This window comes from Stomoxys calcitrans, chromosome 5 (assembly GCF_963082655.1).
Source record: "Stomoxys calcitrans chromosome 5, idStoCalc2.1, whole genome shotgun sequence".
Lineage (NCBI taxonomy): Eukaryota > Metazoa > Arthropoda > Insecta > Diptera > Muscidae > Stomoxys > Stomoxys calcitrans.
This window is the reverse complement of record NC_081556.1, coordinates 154,161,913-154,182,400: the sequence shown is the minus strand read 5'-3', so window position 1 is coordinate 154,182,400 and position 20,488 is coordinate 154,161,913. Positions and strand designations below refer to the sequence as shown.

Sequence of the window (20,488 nt, the reverse complement as noted above, 5' to 3'; positions counted from 1 at the left end):
AAAATTTGCCTAAAAATAAACCAAGGTGGCGCATAATCCCAGCTTAATGAAATTGATTCCCATACTTGCCACATCCCATTACTGTGTCCAGGGAGAGCATGGAGAGAGCGAATGCCATGAAAGATAATGCAAAGGCAACATTGGCCTTTCATTGCCTTAGTTTAACATTGATAATGACAGGCAAATGTAAAGAATTGAAAAACCAACAATAAAAGATGCTGAAGCATTTGCATATTTGCCTTAGTTGGTAGTAACCCAACCAAAAGCCACTGTTAACCCCTTTTGATTTGTTGCTAGCAATGCTCTTCAAAAAATGTAAAGGGCTACAGTACGCTCTCTTTGCTTTTCTTCCATGCCCACTTACATGGTTCATTGCATTTGAGATAAAGATCAAAATATTTGATTTAAACTTAAGAAATTCTTCTTTCTTTTCCCCTCCCTGCATCCTCTTCCTTCATATGTGAGATGTAAGCAGAAAATACTTACAGTGAAGATTGTGCTATACTAGAAGGTCGTGTAGAAGAACGTCTTGATTTTAATCTTGATTTGCTGAAAACTTCAAAGAAATCCAAATAAAATTTAACCCAAAGTACGAGAGCAACACACACACACACACAAAAATGAAAATAAAAATTAGTTGCAAGATTCTTAAGGCATGATAAGGAGCAAATACCCCCAAGCCAAATAAGAGATATAGAAGAACAAACTTCGTTGTTTGATTGCCCATGTGCGCGTGCATACATGCAGCTGAACATTTGCGTGCAGTAAATTAGCACACTAAAGTGTGACATGCAATGCAGCAATTGCAATGGAATTCCACTTGGTCGTAAGCACTTTGGGAAGTGTTCAATCAATGGCAAGATAGTACTTTTGGAAAATTAGTGAAATGAAAATAAAATAAGTTTTTTCTAAAAGCGGTAATGAATTCATTATACTCTCGTAAAAAGAAAAAAATGTTGGCAATAGTCTTGGAAGTGCTTTAAACATAAACCAGTAAGGAAAGGCAAAAGTCGGGAGGAGCCGGCTATATAGTACCCTACACCTACCCTACAAATATGTTATGGGCAACATATATATATATGTATGAGAAAGTTATATCTAAATCTGCTCTGGTGCTATATCCAAATTTTATGCAGATCGGTCGAAATTTGTTGCTACTACGGTTATTTAAGTGGAAATCGGGCGATATATATATATAGGAGCTATGTCTAAATCTGAACCGATTTTCATGCAACCTTGCAGATATGTTAAGATCAGTGACAAAACATTTTGTGCCAAATTCTGCGTAGATCGTTTGAAAATTTTAGCTACTACGGCAATTTAAGTGCAAATCGGGCGATACATATATATGAGAGCTATATGTAAATCGGAACCGATTTTCATGCAACCTTGCAGATATGTTTAGATTAGTAACAAACCAATTCGTGCCAAATGCTGTGCAGATCGTTTTTCTAAATTGTAGCTACTACGGCCATTTAAGTGCAAATCGGGCGATACATACACATGGGAGCTATATCTAAATCTGAACCGATTTTTACCAAAATCAAAAGCGTTTGTCCTAGGGCCAAAAAAGTGACATGTGCAAAATTTCGTGATGATTGGACAAAAATTCGACCTGCACTTTGATTACAAGAATACATGGACTCACAGACGGATATGGCAAAATGGAATCAAAAAGTGATTCTGAGTCGATCGCCATAGTTATCAATGGGTCTAGCTCTTCTCCTTCTTAGCGTCGCAAACAAATGCGCGAACTTATAATACACTGTACCACAGTGGTGGTGTAGAGTATAAAACAAGTAGGAGCGCGTTAAGTTCGGCCGGGCCGAATCTTATATACCCTCCACCATGAATCGCATTTGTCGAGTTCTATGCGCAGTATCTCTTTTTAGGCAAACCAAGAATATTGAATAAGAACTCTTATGCTAATGGAGATATATACAGATATAGTCCGAATCGGACTATAAATGAATGCTGAACATTGTAGAAGTCATTGTGTAATATTTCAGTTCATTCCGATAAGAATTGCGCCTTGTAGGGGCTCAAGAAGGAAAATCAGGAGATCGGTTTATGTGGGAGCTGTATCAAGCTATTGATCGATTCAGACCATATGAGACACGTATGTTGAAGGTCGTGAGAGTAGTCGTTGTACAAAATTTCTTCCAAATCGGATGAGAATTGCGCCCTCTAGAGGCTAAAGAAGTCAAGATCCAAGATCGGTTTATATGGCAGCTATAACAAAACATGGAGCGATTTGAACCATATTTAGAGCAGTTGTTGGAAGTGACACCAAAACACCATGTGCAAAATTTCCGTCAAATCGGACGAGAATTGCGCCCTCTAGAGGCTCAAGAAGTCAAGATCCCAAAATGGGTTATATGGCAGCTTAATCAGGTTATGTACCGATTTGCGCCATCCTTAGCACAGTTATTGGAAGTCATAATAAAACACATCGTGCAAAATTTCAGTCAAATCGGATGAGAATTGCGCCCTCTAGAGGCTCAAGGAGTCAAGATCCAAGATCGGTTTATATGGCAGCTATATCAAAACATGGACCGATTTGAACCATACTTAGCGCAGTTCTTGGAAGTGATACCAGAACACCATGTGCAAAATTTCAGTCAAATCGGACAAGAATTGCGACCTCTAGAAGCTCAAGAAGTCAAGACCCAAGATCGGTTGATATGACAGCTATATCCAAATCTGAACCGATATGGCCCGTTTGCAACCCCAACGACGTGCAAAATTTCTGTCAAATTGGACGAGAATTGCGCCCTCTAGAGGCTCAAGACCTCAAGACCCTATATTGGTTTATATGGGAGCTATATCAAGTTATGGACCGATTTGGACCATACTTCGCGCAGTCGGTGGAAGTCATAACAAAACACATCACGCAAAATTTCAGTCAAATCGGACGAGAATTGCGCCCTCTAGAAGCTCAAGAAGTCAAAACCCAAGATCGGATTATATGGCAGCTATATCAAAACATGGACCGATTTGACCCATTTACAATCCCAACCGATCTATACAAATAAAAGGTATTTGTGCAAAATTTCAAGCGGATAGCTTTACTCCTTCTGGCTTTCGACAGACAGATGGACGGTCGGAAGGACGGACGGAAGGACGGACGGAAGGACGGACGGAAGGACGGACGGAAGGACGGACGGAAGGACGGACGGAAGGACGGACGGAAGGACGGACGGAAGGACGGACGGACGGAAGGACGGATATATTTTTTATTTTATATTTTAATAAACAAACTAAGATCTAGTGTCCCTGTCTGTTCCCATATCTAAAACTTTAAACTCAACTGTTTGCAACACAATGCAGAGCAAAGAACTTCTGTTTCTTTGAACCCTCTGCTAAAAAATACTGCATTCTTTATTTTTGGCAGTCTCAGAACTAAATGTTAGTGACCAAAAAAAAACGGTTCATCAAGAAAGTGTCTTATTTATAAAACGGTTTATGGCCATCATCTTTTTTTTAATGTCTTTTAATGTAAATCACAATGGCTTTAAAGGCCAAAAAGGTAAGTGTTACTACCTCTTGTAGGTATAATTAAAGCATAAAACACCTCTTAGTAACTGCCGTATGGAAACTCATAAACCTTGTTTTTGTTGAACTTCCTCAAATTGTTATTCATGTAAGTTTTTTTTGTTTTTTGTCGTTTAAACTTTACAAACTATTTTCGTGGAAATTTCTAATTTTTTTGTAACAAAAGTTTATAACAGAACAAATTGCTCCACATTTTGAGGGGGGTTATAAGTAAATATGGTCATGTGTCATTTTGATGGAGAACAAAAAGCACAGAAAAAAACCCCTAAAAATTCTTCATAAATGAAACCAAGCCACAAAAACGACCATAACTGACTGAAACTGAAAGAAACGTAATTGTGCGCAATAGCAATTGTCGTTTGTTGTCACAAAAATGTTGTCATGCCTGCGTGTGTGTGGCTTGTGTGTTAACTGTCAAAATGTCTGTCCAATCATTGTTGCCTTTTTTTTTTATTATATTTTATATCCAAGTTGATATCAACACACATGTGTTTGTGTCTCTTACTTTAAGAGTAAAGATGACCTTTTCCATGCTCTAGACAGTTTGTAAAGTTTTTATGGCCAATCATTTGCACACACACACACACACACACACGCTCACTCTAACATATATCTCCTTCTTGTTATTTCTTAGGAAAAGTGCGCAAATACATCTTTTGAACATCGTTGTTTGTTCGTTTGAGCGTTCTTAAATTACGTTTCTTTATTTTTTTTTTTCTTACTACGTATTTCTTTGGAAATGGTATGTGAACATTATAGAATTTTTAGAAAAAGTTTTACAATTAAATTTACACCAACCAGAAAAAAAATATATTCTAAGACTATAGATAATCTTTCATAGATGTCAATGTTCATTTGAACTTTAAAGGGGAGGTGAGGGTTTTTATCCTCATGAATGAATTTTTGTCTATATTGTTGTATGAATTATGAAGTAACGTCATGTTATTTACAAAAATACCATAAATTGGAGCGGATTATGAATTTATGGAATGGATGAGCAGTCTTACTATTCATTAAGAAGATACTTCTTTTTACTAATCCTTGGGGGGAATTACCAGTTATAAGGATATTAAAAGGAAGAACAGAAACACATTTCTGAATTGGGTTAGCTAATTGAAGCCCATGATATTCAGATATGCTTTATTTGATTAGTTATAAAGACAACAGTTCGAATTGAATTAAAATAATTTTTTTTGTCCAACACCATCACTGTGGTACATGGTATTATAACTTTGAGCATTTGTTGGTAACACACGGAAGGAAGAAAGATAGGAACATAATCGTTAGTTATATCCGACCTTTACATCAGATCAGTAATGTAGGGTAATTTGTTCCAGAAAGATGATGGGAATCGTTGGGTGAACAAAATTTTCCATAAACCCGTAAGGAAGGGCAAAAGTCGGGCGGTGCCTAGTGTATAATTCCCTACACCTACCCTACAAGTACAATGTGGGAGCTATATCCAACTCTGAACCATTTTTGATGGACCTCGGCGAGCAAAAATATGTTCAAACCGTAATAACTACGGTTGACAAATGACAACATTATTGCAAATTACCCAAAATCTGACGAACATATGCGAGCTATAACTAATACTGAACCGATTTCCATAAATTCACCAGTAATGTCGAGAGTCATAAGAAAATCCCTCATGCCCCATTTCGAGAGAATCGGGTAAAAAAGGACCATTTCATTGCATTATTACTGCAAATCGGACGAACTTATATATGGGAGCTATATCCAAATCTGAACCGATTTCTATGAAATTCACCAGTAATGTCGATAGTCAAAAGAAAATCCCTCCTGCCAAATTTTGAGAGAATCGGGTAACAAATGACTATTTTATTGCATTATTACTGCAAATCGGACGAACATATATATGGGAGCTATATCCAAATCTGAACCGATTTCTATGAAATTAACTAAGAATGTCGAGATTCATAAGAAACCCTTTCCTACCGAAGATCGAGGGAATCGGTTTACAAACGACCATTTTATTGCTGTATTACTGTAAATCGGGACGATCCTCTATATGGGAGCTATATCCAAATCTGCACCGATTTGTTCCAATTTCAAAAGGCTTTGTCTCTAGGCCAAAGATCAAGGCCATACCAAATTTGAAGACGATCGGATGAAAATTGCGACCTGTAGTTTGTACACAAATTAACATGGACAGACGGACAGACAGACGAAGGGCAGACGGACAGACAGACGGACAGACAGACGGACAGACAGACGGACAGACAGACGGACAGACGGACAGACAGACGGACAGACAGACGGACAGACAGACGGACAGACAGACAGACGGACAGACAGACGGACGGACAGACAGACGGACAGACAGACGGACAGACAGAGGGACAGACAGACGGACAGACAGACGGACAGACAGACGGACAGACAGACGGACAGACAGAGAGACAGACAGATGGACAGACAGACGGACAGACAGACAGATAGACAGACAGACAGGCAGACAGACAGACAAACAGACAGATGGACAGACAGACGGACAGACAGACAGATGGACAGACAGACGGACAGACTGACAGACGGACATAGCTAAATCGAATCAGAAAGTGATTCTGTGTCAATCGGCATACTTATCAATGGGTCTTTCTCTCTTTCAAACTTATTCACTAAGTTTAAATACCCTGTATCACAGTAATGGTGTAGGGTATAAAAAGTAAAAGCGTGCTAAGTTCAGGCGGGCCGAAACTTAAATTTTTGCTGGTTTGGCAAAAGTTTGATATGTAGAAAACAAAATTATGCCCTACAACTAAATTTATTTGGTAAAAATTTAGTTTTTTTTAATTTTGTTTTCTCCATTAAAGTTTTTAGGAAGCAAACAAGTATGATCGAGAGACTGGTTTACATGGGAGCTATATCAGGTTGTAGACTGATTTTGGCCGTATTTAGCACAGTTGTTGGAAGTCGTAACAGAGCATTGCATGCAACATTTCAGCCAAATCGTACAAAAATTGCGGCATATAAGGACTCAAGAAGTCAAATCGGGAGATCGGTTTATATGGGAGCTCAATCAGATTATAGACCGATTTGGAACGTACTTAGCACAGTTATTGAAACTAATCACATAACACTACATGCAAAATTTCAGCCAAATCGGACAAAATTGCCTCTTGTAAGGGATCAAGAATTCAATTCGGAGGATCGGTTTATATGGGAGCTATATCAGGTTATAGACCGATCATACTTAGCACGGTGGTTAGAAGTTATAAGAGAACACTACAAGCAAAGCACTACAGCCAAATCGGATGATAATTGCGGCTTCCAGGGGCTCAAGAAGTCAAATCGGGAGATCGGCTTATATGGGAGCTATATATAAACCTAAACCGATATCGAACAACTGCAATCTCCAACGACCTACATCAATATTAAATATCGGTGCAAAATTTCAAGCGGCTAGCTTTGCGCGTTCGTCCTCTATCGTAATTTCGACAGACGGACGGACGGACATGGGTACATCGAACTATTGGTTGGCCAAAAAATTATTGCGGATTTTTTAAAAGAAAGTAAATGTATTTTTAATAAAACTTAGAATGAACTTTAATCAAATGTACTTTTTTTACACTTTTTTTCTAAAGCAAGCTAAAAGTAACAGCTGATAACTGACAGAAGAAAGAATGCAATTACAGAGTCACAAGCTGTGAAAAAATTTGTCAACGCCGACTATATGAAAAATCCGCAATTACTTTTTGGGCAACCTAATATATTAGTCATACCATAAATGCCACATTGATTAACCAATTCGCTTAAGTTTATTTTTAGCATCTCTAGGCTACCAAAAAAGTTTCTAATTTAAGTTTGCCTTCAAAAGTTAAAAATAACACTCCTAAAAGAAAACCGCAAATGCAAAGCATCATTTGGGCTACTGTCAACTCCGGCTAAAGTTTTTGGGCATATTTACTAACAATATTTAATATTTGATTACTATTGTTAATAAAGGTGTTTTTTTTTTATCCCATAAAAAAGACGCTCAAACACATAAATATATTTGGCTCAAGTTGTATATGAAAAAAAAATAAAAATAAATTTTTCATTGATTTCATTCATTTGTACATCATTTGCTAAACATTTCTCATGCATTCGTCCATTCATTCATTCATTCATTTGCAAAAAAATCGATGGTAATAAACCAAACCCAAGCCCAATCAAAGAGAGACATCTTTAATAACAAAGCTTTTGACATTTTTACCTACATTTAGCCAAAAAGAAATGACGAAACTCTTGAAAGAGCCATCAAGCTAAACACCATCAAATTAATCAAATTAAAAACTTCAAAATGTTAGATTAAGCAAAGATGAAGATTATGATGATGATGATGAAGAAGAAGCGAAAAACGCAACACCATCATTCATATCATCAAATCACTATAAGAAGAGAGTAGATGAACCCAAAACATCCACAGCGGTTTTGATTTTTGGTTTCCTCTTCAACATCCATGACGTTTGTAACAACGTCTTCTCAACACAAACAAAAGTGGAGGAGAGTAAATTTTCCATATACCAAATTGATATGAAAAAGACATGAAATAATTATACAAAAGACACTCCCGCTGGTCATTTGTTTAAACTACTTTAAGGTTTCGTTTTGGGAGGGAGTCTATATGCCTTTTGTTATTCTTTAAAGTGTTGACATTGATTTCGTTTTGATTTCGAAAAACAACACTCTGCAGCAGCTTATGGCAACACTTATGGCCATTGTGGTTTGCTGGTTCCCAACTCCAAACATAAATTATTGAACTTTGTTTGTTGGTGTTATTGTCAAGAAATCTATAACAACTGAAATGAAATAAGAGCGTTTTTGATGTTGTTGTTGTTCTCTTCAGCTTGATTGTTGGCTATCTATCTATGGTTGGGTCAGTCGGCTGCTTTATTTGAATCTTATTACCATTAACACTTTGCCAAGTGTCGCTTACCCAAAAGCCTAGAGTGGACAAGCGACAGCCGACAGTGGACAACGAAAAACAACTCTTAGTGCATGTTGAGGCAATTGTTGTAATCCATACCCAGCCACACCCTGTATGCTATGGTGAAGAAATAATGAAACAAACACAAAAACCAAGAAGAAAATAAATACACCTTCAAAAACTCCCTGAATGTTGTTAAGAGTTTGAATGGTGGCTGCTGTTATTGAGGTTATTATCAATTGATCATGTGCAGATAGCCTAGCTGGCTGGCTGGCCAAATGGGTTCTCGATCAATTCTATGAACATATTTTTTTCTGTTCATTTGTCTGATTTCAATAAGTTCGATGAAATATCTGTGCTGGCCCCAATGCTAGCCAGCCAACAACATTGAAAAGAATTGGTAGTGTGTGATTTTTTTTTGAATTTTTTCTAAACTTCAATAATGATCACTTAACGCCTTAAGGTAATTGTTCACTTCGACTAAAAAAACAAAAAAAGAATTACCCCCCATCCCTAGCGACAAGTGCTGGCGGGGGAGTTAGGGCCTTAACAATATCAACTACTGATATTTTTTAATGTTTGTCTTATGGTGTGACATTTTGTTGTAAATCATAATCTGTTGAATTTTTTTTTCTACAAATATTTAAATTACCAAAGCACTCAGAGGGAAAGAAAAGTAAACCAACATACCTTCATTTATTTTTGTTTGAGCTTAGATTTAATTGAAAAATAACAACAATGGCTAAAAATGCGATGAAATATTTACAATATCTCTATCTGGGAAGTTTGTTTTTTTTTTGCTGTTTTGTTTCTTATTGATCCATTAATTGATCGTGAGCTATTGCCGTTGATTAGTACAACAATTTGTCGATAAATGTGACGCCTGAAAAAGGGCACGTGTTGCGGAAGTTATGCAAATTTAAAGGTCGATAAGTAATCGCTTAACAAAATTGCCATTATCGTATAGTGTCCAAGGGGTTAAGTGGCTAATAATCTGTGTGTGTTGTGTTGAAAAATAATTCAAATATCAATCAATAATAACAGCAAATACAATTTATGTAGGTGAAAGTAATCCATAGTACACTTGAAAATTAAATCATAATAAATTATATATTATGACTAGCTGACCGGGGCCCGCTCCGCTGCGCCTTCTTTTATTTTATATGGAACAAAAGTTAGCTTGGAATATTTATTTTCGGCGATAAAAGAGCTTTTAGTGAAATACCATGCTACGAAAATATTGGGTTGCCAAAAAAGTAATTGCGGATTTTTTAAAAGAAAGTAAATGCATTTTTAATAAAACTTAGATATACTTTTTTTACACTTTTTTTCTAAAGCAAGCTAAAAGTAACAGCTGATAACTGACAGAAGAAAGAATGCAATTACAGAGTCACAAGCCGTTGAAAAAATTTGTCAACGCCGACTATATGAAAAATCCTCCAACGCCGACTATATGAAAATTTCGCTTAAATCGCACCACCCATCTCCGAGATCTGGCGTTTCTGAAAATTAGGGTAAGGGGGAGGGTCCGCCCCCCACCTTCAGATATCAAAAATGTAGTACCCAATTTTCACCACGGAGTCATTATGCACCATCTGTGAAAATTTCAAGAAAATCGGTTCAGCCGTTTCTGAGTCTATAAGGAACACACAAACAACACAAATTGACTTTTATATATAAGATATATCACAAAATTTTCTTTTTTTTTAAATAAATCCTATAGTTTTTAACTTACAACTACTAAAAAATTTCGCATGAACTTTCCTTTAAGGAACAGGGGATACTTCTCTCATATCAGTGCTGTCCGATAATTAAAATGTAATCGGACTGCATTCATTGATATGAGAGAAGTATCTCCAATGATAAATTTCAACTTAAACATCTTCATTTCGAAATTTACTAATCCTAAAGAACACTTCCATATTCTGTTTTGTTGTCATTATCCCAAAGATAATTGCCTTAACTTCATGTGTATTTTAACCGTAAAAGATTTTGTCTTCAATAATAAGGCACAAAGTTTATGAATTATTATTTAAGTTAAAATTTCCATAAAATCAAGAAAAAAAAACTTTTAACGAGGAAAACATTTCCTTAAAATTGGAGAATTGAGCATCTTAAAGTTTAGTTAAAATTTTCTTGAAAAATAGTATGCATCATTTTTCAGTGTACTACGTTGTTGCTGTAGTAGCAGTGTGTTGAGTTTTATCTTTCGTCACAACCAGAAACTTTGCGACTAAGGTGGGATGTGTCCAAAGGGAATTGGGTCTGAGTTGAGTAGGTCAGGCTGGGCAGTTAAGCAGGGGTCGTGTGATGCCAGGCCACAATCGAGACAAACGTCCTGCACCTTAACATCAATCCTTACTCAGTAGGAGTTAAGGCGACTGCATGTGTCGCAATTAAGCTAGAACTACATACTGCATAGCTTACCAATGACCGCCCAATACCCTTGTACGAGGCCAACACTGCTGCCTACAAATGAGTTGAAGACCTAGTTTCTATTTCTAACCTTATCGCAGAATAGAATGGCATATAATCGGAATTTATAAGAGTTGTCAAATGTGATGCCAAGTATTTTGTGATACTTGCAAATTGCGAATTTTGCCCATGAACATTCCACTAAGTAACGAACAGGTGCTAACTTTTCACATATCAATGAGTGCCGATTCAAGTTCAAATTTAAGCTCAATGATAAGGGGCCTCCTTTTTATAGCCGAGTCCGAATGGCGTGCCGCAGTGCGACACCTCTTTAGAGAGAAGTTTTTACATGGCATAGTACCTCACCAGCATTAGGAGGGGAAAACCACCGCTGAAAAATGTTTTTTCTGATAGTCTCGTTAGGATTCGAACCCGGGCGTTCAGCGTCATAGGCGGACATGCTAACCTACGGTGGACTCCGTAGCGAAAACACTTATTGGTCGGAATTGTCACTCCATCGATTATAACATTCAGTTCCCCTTCCCACCTCATGCGTGTATGCAGTGAACAATGTGACTGAAGATTTGGTGGCAGTTATCTTCAGATCTCTTGAAATAAGTGGCAAGAAAAATGTTTTTTCTGATGGTCTCGCCAGGATTCGAACCCGGGCGTTCAGCGTCATAGGCGGACATGCTAACCTACGGTGGCCTCCGTAGCGCAGACACTTGATGGTCGGAATTGTCACTCCATCGATCATCACATTCAGTTCCCTTCCCACCTTATGAACAGTTTGGCTGAAGATTTGGTGGCAGTTATCTTCAGATCTCTTGCAGTGAATAAGGCAAGTTCGTTGAGGTAAACGTTTAACCTATCGCATATGTCCTCAGTGGAATGGGGGCCTAAGGCCATGATCGTACAACTGTCCGCATATGATACGATCTCTATGCCATCTGTAGGGGTTAGAAGGAGGATAGCTAGAAGTCAAACAGTGCCGGAGATATTACCTCTCCTTGGGGAACTCCCAGTTTCACTGGAAGCAGTTTTGACTTCTAATCTCTGAATTCCACAAACGACCGGCGACCACCAGCGTTTCAGACCTGACTGGAGGGACGAGTTGGCGATGTCCTTAAATAGTTTGGCATGGCTGACCGTATCGAATGACTTCGATTGGGCCAGTGCCACGGGGACCGTGGCACTGGAAGTCAAACAGTGCCAGAGATATCACCCCGCCTTGGGGAAACTCCCAGTTTCACTGGAAGCAGTTTTGACTTCTAATCTCTGAATTCCACAAACGACCGGCGACCACCAGCGTTTCAGACCTGACTGGAGGGACGAGTTGGCGATATCCTCAAATAGTTTGGCATGGCTGACGGAATCGAATGACTTCGATTGAGCCAGTGCCACGGGGACCGACTTATCACATGGCCTGGGCTGATTAAAGCCCCGGCAAATGTGTGCGGTGATGACATGCAAAGCAGTTGTTGAGCTGTGCAGTCTTCAAAACCCCAGCTGATGCTCGCCGAAATAAAGCTTTTATGGGCTTCAGTGAGTTGAGGGCCGACAAGTGAGTTGAAGACCTAGTTTCTATTTCTAACCTTATCGCAGATTGGAGTGGCATAGGAACTGAATGCCGTGGCTAGGGAACTCAATGTGATGATCGATGGAGTGAAAATTCCGACCATTAAGTGTCTGCGCTACGGAGGCCACCGTAGGTTAGCATGTCCGCCTATGACGCTGGGCTTCAGACCCCTTATCGGTAGATCGGTCTATATGGCGCTATATAGTCCGATCGGTACCATAATTGGATCGGATGTTGGCTCAGTTTGTTCAAATTATTTTTTTTTAAAACAGGCATTTTTGGGTTAGTATTATTACAATGGAATTTCTTAGCAAATCCATATAAACGAAAGTGTAAATCGTGCTAAAAATATCTATAAGGACAAATATTTAAATTATTGTTGTATGAGAAATGAAAGAAGAAAAAAAAGGCCATATTAAATTAACACCATACAAAAGTTGGCCTTGTCTTGTATTAGCAAGTATTAATGTGGACATTTTGTCATTATCATCACATTTGTCATACGACAGTAGATGGTGATGATGATGATGATCGTAAGCTATTGAAGATCATGATGATCAATATTGGTTACCATCTTCAGCATTAACGTCACACCGCATGCGCCGTTTATCAGCTTTGTGTTAATCATTTCCATCTTTAGCATCGGCATTATACGACACTCATCTTCTTTAAATGATCTCGGTCGACTAAGCCCAAACAACACTGACTGACTCATCATACTCCGCTGCAGGCAGATATATATTTAACAAATTTCCAATCATCCCATCACTACAATGAGAATTGTTGTCTTCGATTTTAAGTGATTTTTGTTTTATTCAACAACCCAACATTTCATCAAGTATTCAATTTTATTGCTTTAAAACGATCATAAACTGTATAATTAATGTATCATATGCCTCTGTCTGGCGACATTTAAGCAGAGATGGAACTTAAACAGAAATTCCAAGCCATAAACAACAACAAGAAAATAAAAACATTTTTCATTGGAAACAAAAGAAAATTACTGGGCTTTTATTGAAAAAAAAAAAAAACTGCATTATGTTCTCAAGGCAAAAGTTCAAAGTTGAATGATTATGTCAAATGTAAGGTTAAAAAGGAATTTTTGTGTTTTTGTTTTCAGAGTTTTCAAGCCCACTTAGCGGTCTCTTATATGTGTTCGGGAAAGTACCTCAAGCGCCGGTCTAATAATGACCAAAAAAACTGGTATGCCTATCAAGAACTACACGGAAGTATTGAATGTCATAGAAAAGAAAACCAAAAACCTGATTTCAAACAATAACTCTAAATTCTAACAATAACAACACGCATAATGAAAGATTGTCATCAAACTATTTTTTTTTTCAACTTAAATCTTTAAGGAAGTCAAATGGCAAAGTTTTGAAAATTTTCAAAATGACAAATGCATTGCCAAAAACCTCTTAAACCCCCTTGGCATTCAACAAAAAAGGAAAACTCAAAAGCATTAATCGAACTATTCCATATGACGTTTGGCGATTTAATCGTTTAATTGGTTAATTGGAACAATAAAATTTGACTTTTTAATTTTGTTAAAGCATTCTGATAATGCATTCTAAATTTGTGATCATGTTTTTTTTTTTGATTTTTTGTGGCGCTTTATATTGATTTCAGCTAATGAGTTCGCTGTGTATTATAATTCATTTAGAACATCCTACAGAGTTTCCAAATTAACTACTACTGCTTGAGTTTAAGGAATGCGAATTAATTAAAAAATTTGGAGTTCTTTCAATTGTGAATATAAACACAAAATGGCAAGTAAATTTATCCAAGTGTAGGACTATCAAGTTGATAACACTGTGCAACAAACTTTAACTTTTGTAAAATAACAGGAAAAACTGAACTGATGATGAATGAAGAGGTGTAGCCCATCAAGAGGGGGTAGCATCGACTTACGATTACTCCTAATGCTTTCACTTAACGTATATAGTGTCTAGGGCAAAATATTGGTGATAAAAATGTGTGGAATATTTTTGTAAAACATTTTACCTCGCAAGCGTCTCTCAAACGAAGTCTTTAAGGTCATGCTTTTTAAAAACTGTTAAAATTTTTTTTTAAATGTTTTGTGTGGCTGATAAATATATTCTAAAATAAGTAAGAGCGTGCTAAGTTCGGCCGGGCCGAATCTTATATACCCTCCACGATGGATGTCGAGTTCTATACGCGGTATCTCTTTTTAGACAAACAAGGAATATTGAATAAGAACTGTTGTGCTATACAATCTATATCAAGTAATATTCCGATTCGGACCATAAACGAATGACGAACATTGTAGAAGTCGTTGTGCAATATTTCAGTTCATTCGGATAAGAATTGCGTCTTGTAGGGGCTCAAGAAGCAAAATCGGGACATAGGTTTATATGGGAGCTGTACTAAGCTATCGATCGATTCAGACCATATTAGACACGTATGTTGAAAGTCATGAGAGATGCCGTTGTACAAAATTTCTGCCAAATCGGATGAGAATTGCGCCCTCTAGAGGCTGAAGAAGTCAAGACCCAAGATCGGTTTATATGACAGCTATATCAGGTTCTATACCGATATACGCCATACTTAGCACAGTTTTCGGAAGTCGTAACATAACACCTCATGCAAAATTTCAGCCAAATCGGATGAGAATTGCGCGCTCTATTGGCTCAAGAAGTCAAGATCCAAGATCGGTTTATATGGCAGCTATTTCAAAACATGGACCGATTAAAACCATACTTAGCGTAGTAGTTGGAAGTGCTACCAAAACACTAAGTGCAAAATTTCAGTTAAATCGAACTAGAATTGCGCCCTCTAGAGGCTCAAGAAGTCAAGACCCAAGATCGGTTTATATGGCACATATATCAAAACATGGACCGATTTGAACCATACTTAGTGTAGTTGTTGGAAGTGCTACCAAGACACTACGTGCAAAATTTCAATAAAATCTGACGAGAATTGCGCCCTCTATAGGTTTAAGAAGTCAAGACCCAAGATCGGTTTATATAGCAGCTATATTAAAATTTGGACCGATTTGGCCTATTTACAATACCAACCGACCTACACTAATAAAAAGTATTTGTTCAAAATTTCAAGCGGCTAGCGGCGGACATGGCTAGATCGACTTGAAATGACATGACGATCAAGAATATATATACTTTATGGGGTCTCAGACGCATATTTCGAGGTGTTACAAACAGAATGACGAGATTAGTATACCCCCATCCTAGGGTGGAGGGTATAAAAATTCAAAACTAAACCAACGTCGAGTAAAAATTATTCGACTCAGCAGCGCTAGTTACGTCTAGGAACGTCTGTCCGTCTGTCTGTCTGTTGAAATCACTCTACAGTCTTAAAAATTAAGAAACTGTGCTGAAACTCCCGATGTAAGATTTTAGGCCCATAAAAGCAACATTTGATTTTACTAGTAGTCCAGTATCAGGTGGACCCGGTACTGGTAAACTCACTGTTTCAAATTTCATTGAAATCGGATGAAAAATACTCCATTTATGGGCTCATTACACTATATCGGGAGATCGGTCTATATGGCAGCTATATCCAAATATGGTCCGATCTGTACCACATTTTACAGCAATGCGTAGCGGTCTAGCAGAACTCTCCGTGCCAAAATTCATCGAATTCGGGTAATAAATGGATCATTTATGGCCTCAATACCCTATGTCGGGAGATCGGGTGTTCGAGTGGTCGTTCTAAAGGCAGCTATATCCAACTACAGTCCGATAAGAACCGCACTTCACAGAGATGAATAGAAGTCTACCAGAACTCTCTGTGCCAAATTTCATCGAAATCTGATGAAAAATTACCAATTTATTGCCACAAGGCTTTTAGTCTGGAGATCGGTCAATATAACTAAAATCCGATTTTATGAGATCGAAAAATCAGGTTTGTATACAAAGAATACGAAATCATCAAAAATGGGTTGGATAAATTGCAAATTTATAAATATCCAAAAAAGGTATTTATTGGGTATTTACCCAATAAATACCCAAGCGTTGGGTATTTACCCGGTAGAAACCCATCTCTATGCATTATTCACCGGACTTTTGACGAAATATGGTTAAAGTATATATCCGAGGTGGTTGGCATACAAAGATTGGACCGCCCAAACTAAATGGGATTATTTTTTACTTTTTTCACCCAAAGAGAGTGAGTCGAGCTAATGACCATAAGAAAGAATATCACCAGAAACTGAAGGATTATAATTGATTACTGAGAAGAAATTGCCAGACAACAGGTGGATTTGATCAGCGAGCGAGTGCTACATTCAGTACCTCTGTCTGTCTGTCGGGCCTACAGTTCATTACTTGATAATTTGCAACGTCACGCTATTCCAAATGGAAATGGCTTATTGGATTTTAAGTTTGGCTACCACAAGCCAATTCTTGTAGGCGTTTTTAATCTTTTTTTTTAAACTATTTATCCAAGTTTTTTTTTTTTAAATTTTATCTTAATCAAAATCTGGTACTCCCTAAAATCACACTTCAATGAAGCCGCTTTATTGTGAAGAATGATGTGTTATCTTTCACTTTGTAGCCATTTCTTAAGTTTGCGTATTTTACTAAAATTTTGCTAATCTCAGTTCTTAGTCCCTAGAATATTTCAATGCTTCTTGTCGTCAGTGAACCAGGCTATTTAATGAAATATTGTATCAATAAATAAATATATAATCAAACTCATTAGCTTTTATTAACAAATACCGGGCCTCTCAAAACTTACCTCCAATGCAAATCAGCCTCTGTTGTATTGGCATCCTTTTCAGGCATTTTGTAATATTCATAAACGAATGAGGTTGTGCCATTCGAGGTCTGAACTTGATGCAATTGCGGTGTACCCAATGCACTCAAATTCACCGAAGTTGCTGCCGATTCGATCAAGTGTTGATGCTGTTGTTGTTGCTGCTGTTGCTGCTGCTGCTGATGTTGATCATGATCATGATGGTGATGATGTTGCTGTTGTAAGCCATTTGCGGTTTGTTGATCATCCGTTTGCTGGCCATGGTGATGCGCATGTGCAGCACTATCCGAGGGCGAAAGGCTGAGCAAAGTTTGTGGAGTGGCCGCCGAGACCACAGTGGTTAATTGGGGATGTTCAAAGTAGCGGGAAGTGGCCACCGAGGAAGCCGGCAATTGATATGTGTTACCATTGTGCTGATGTATGATCACCTCATGGGGACTGCTTTGATGATTGGAGGAAGACATGGATAAAGTGGAGGCTTGAGATGAAGGTGTGGCGGGTGGTGGTGAGGCGGCATTCTGATTAAGAGCATCGCCATTTGTTAGAACCGTGCGGCGTCTATATCGGGGGTTTGTAGAATGTTATATTAAAAAAATTTACAAAATCCTATCTAAAAAACCCACTTTAAGTGTTTTTTCTCTCTCGCTTTGCTATTTTTAATAATGGCCCCTAAAAAAAGAGCAATTAACTATCAAAACATTTCATTCACATTTATTGCACACCTTTTTTTTCAGAAATCCCTTGACAAAAAAAGTGTGATAAAGTAAAAATTTTTAAAACGTATTTCACACGGTCGCTCCTTATGAAAAGAATTAAGAGAAGAAAAAAAAAACTAAGAAAAATTATAGTGTTTTTGATGTTATTTTTTCTAGCACCACACAAAGAGAAGTTAACAGTGGCAAAATTTGCATATTTTTATTTTGTTCTAAAAGCAAAGGCATAAAAATAACGTCCTCATTGTCTTAGTATCCTCTGGGCGAAGATTGTATTTAAGGGTTGTTATGCCTTGAAATCTGATAGCAGGATAAGCTTGTCGGATACAAAGAAACAGGAGCTCTCATTGTGTGTCGCCAGTGCTGTTATCCTTTGGCTCAATGCAGCCAGAAACACAGAGAGAACTCCGCAACACATGCTTTCAATATTTTGTCGTTTGTTTAATCAGTCGTAAAAAAAATCCTAAATTACAATGTAAAGGAAGAAAAACGAGAGAAGGTAACGGCACTTTTGTGTAACAAAACTAATAACCGAAATGGTTAGGAGAAGAAAAAATTCCACTTCCTTGCCTGATGTTGCCTTCTTCGAGGAAATGAAAACACAATAAAAAGTTTAAACCATTAAATGTCAACACATAAATTACCAGCAAAGGCTAAGGATATTGAAAAAAAAGGATTGAACCCTATAATGGATAAACATTTAATCATCCTAATATGGGACCACACATGCAAGGCAAAAATTGTTGTATAAAGAATAGAAAAAATATTGATTTTGACTTTAGACTTTCCAATATTATAAATTTTAGGTAGAGAGCAAAAAGTGCAGCCAGGATATATTTACTTAAAAAAATTACCTCAACTTTAAATTTTTTTGTATGGAAAATTTCAACTAAATCGGATAATAATAGCGCCCTCTAGAGGCCCAAGAAGTCAAGACCCCAGATCGGTTTATATGGCAGCTATATCAGGTTATGGACCGATTTCAACCATGCTCAGCGCAGTTGTTGGAAGTCACAACAAAACACCTCATGCAAAATTTCAGCCAAATCGGATAAGAATTGCTTGCTCTAGGGGCTCAAGAAGTCAAGACCCCAGATCGGTTTATATGACAGCTATATCAGGTAATGGACCGATTTCAACCATACTCAGCACAGTTGTTGGAAGTCATAACAAAACACGTCGTGCAAAATTTCAGCCAAATCGGATAAGAATTGCTCCTTGTAGAGGCTCAAGAAGTCAAGACCCCAGATCGGTTTATATGACAGCTATACCAGATTATAAACCGATTTGAATTATACTAAACACAGTTATTGGAAGAGATACCAAAACACTACGAGCAAAATTTCAGTTAAATCGGACGAGAATTGCGCCCTCTAGAGGCTCAAGAAGTCAAGACCCCAGATCGGTTTATATGGCAGCTATATGAGGTTATGGACCGATTTCAACCTTATTCAGCACAGTTGTTGGAAGTCACAACAAAACACCTCATGTAAAATTTCAGCCAAAACGTATAGGAATTGCTCCCTGTCGAGGCTCAAGAAATCAAGACCCCAGATCGGTTAATATGGCAGCTATATCAAGTCATGGACCGATTTGAACCATTCTTAATACAGTTGTCTGTCGAAAGCACGCTTACTTTCGAAGGAATACAGCTCGCCGCTTGAAGTTTTGCACAAATACTTCCTATTAGTGTAGGTCGGTTGGGATTGTAAATGAGCCATATCGGTCCATGTTTTTATATAGCTGCCATATAAACCGATCTTGTGTCTTAATTTCTTGAGCCTCTAGTGGGCGTAAATGTCATCCGATTGGAATGAAATTTTGCACGACGTGGTGTTATGATATGATCCAACATCTGTGCCAAATATGGTTCAAATCGGTCCATAACCTAATATAGCTGCCATATAAACCGATCTTGGGTCTGGACTTCCTGAGCCTCTCGAGGGCGAAATTCTTATCCGATTGGAATGAAATTTTTCACGACGTGTTTTGCTATGACTTCCAACAACTGTGATAAGTATGGACCAAATCGGATGATAACCTGATATAGCTGCCATATAAACCGATCTTGGGTCTTGACTTCTTTAGCCTCTAGAGGGCGCAATTCTTATCCGATAGGAATGAAATTTTGCACGACGTGTTTTGTTATGATATCCAACAACTGAGCTAAGTATGGATAAAATCGGTTCATAGCCTGATATAGCTGCCATATAAACTGATCTGGGATCGTGACTTCTTGAGCCTCTAGAGGGCGCAGTTCCTATCCGATTTGGCTGAAATTTTGCATGACGTATTTTATTAAGACTTCCAACAACTGTGCTGAATTAGGTTCAAATCGGCCAATAACCTGATATAGCCGCCATATAAACCGATTTAGGATCTTGACTTCTTGAGCCTCTAGAGGTTGCAATAATAATCAGATATGCCTGAAAGTTTGTACGACGGATCCTCTCATGACCATCAACATACGTTTTTATTATGATCTGAATCGGTCTTTAGCCTGATACAGCTTCCATATAAATCAATCTCTCTATTTTACTTCTTGAGCCCCCAAGG

General features: G+C 37.7%; 1 protein-coding gene across 7 annotated transcripts in view; it reads right to left on the bottom strand.

Moving 5' to 3' along the window:
- LOC106094415 (protein grainyhead) overlaps nucleotides 1–20,488 on the bottom strand; it is a 467,628-nt gene that overhangs the window by 97,367 nt on the left and 349,773 nt on the right. For 2 of the 7 annotated variants that reach the window (XM_013261645.2, XM_013261653.2), the window contains exon 2: nucleotides 17,202–17,777. The exons of the other annotated variants lie outside the window; for them this stretch is intronic. In XM_013261645.2, the coding sequence (XP_013117099.2) occupies nucleotides 17,202–17,777 (576 nt within the window). The remainder of the gene's footprint in view (nucleotides 1–17,201; nucleotides 17,778–20,488) is intronic. 7 annotated transcript variants of the gene reach the window in all.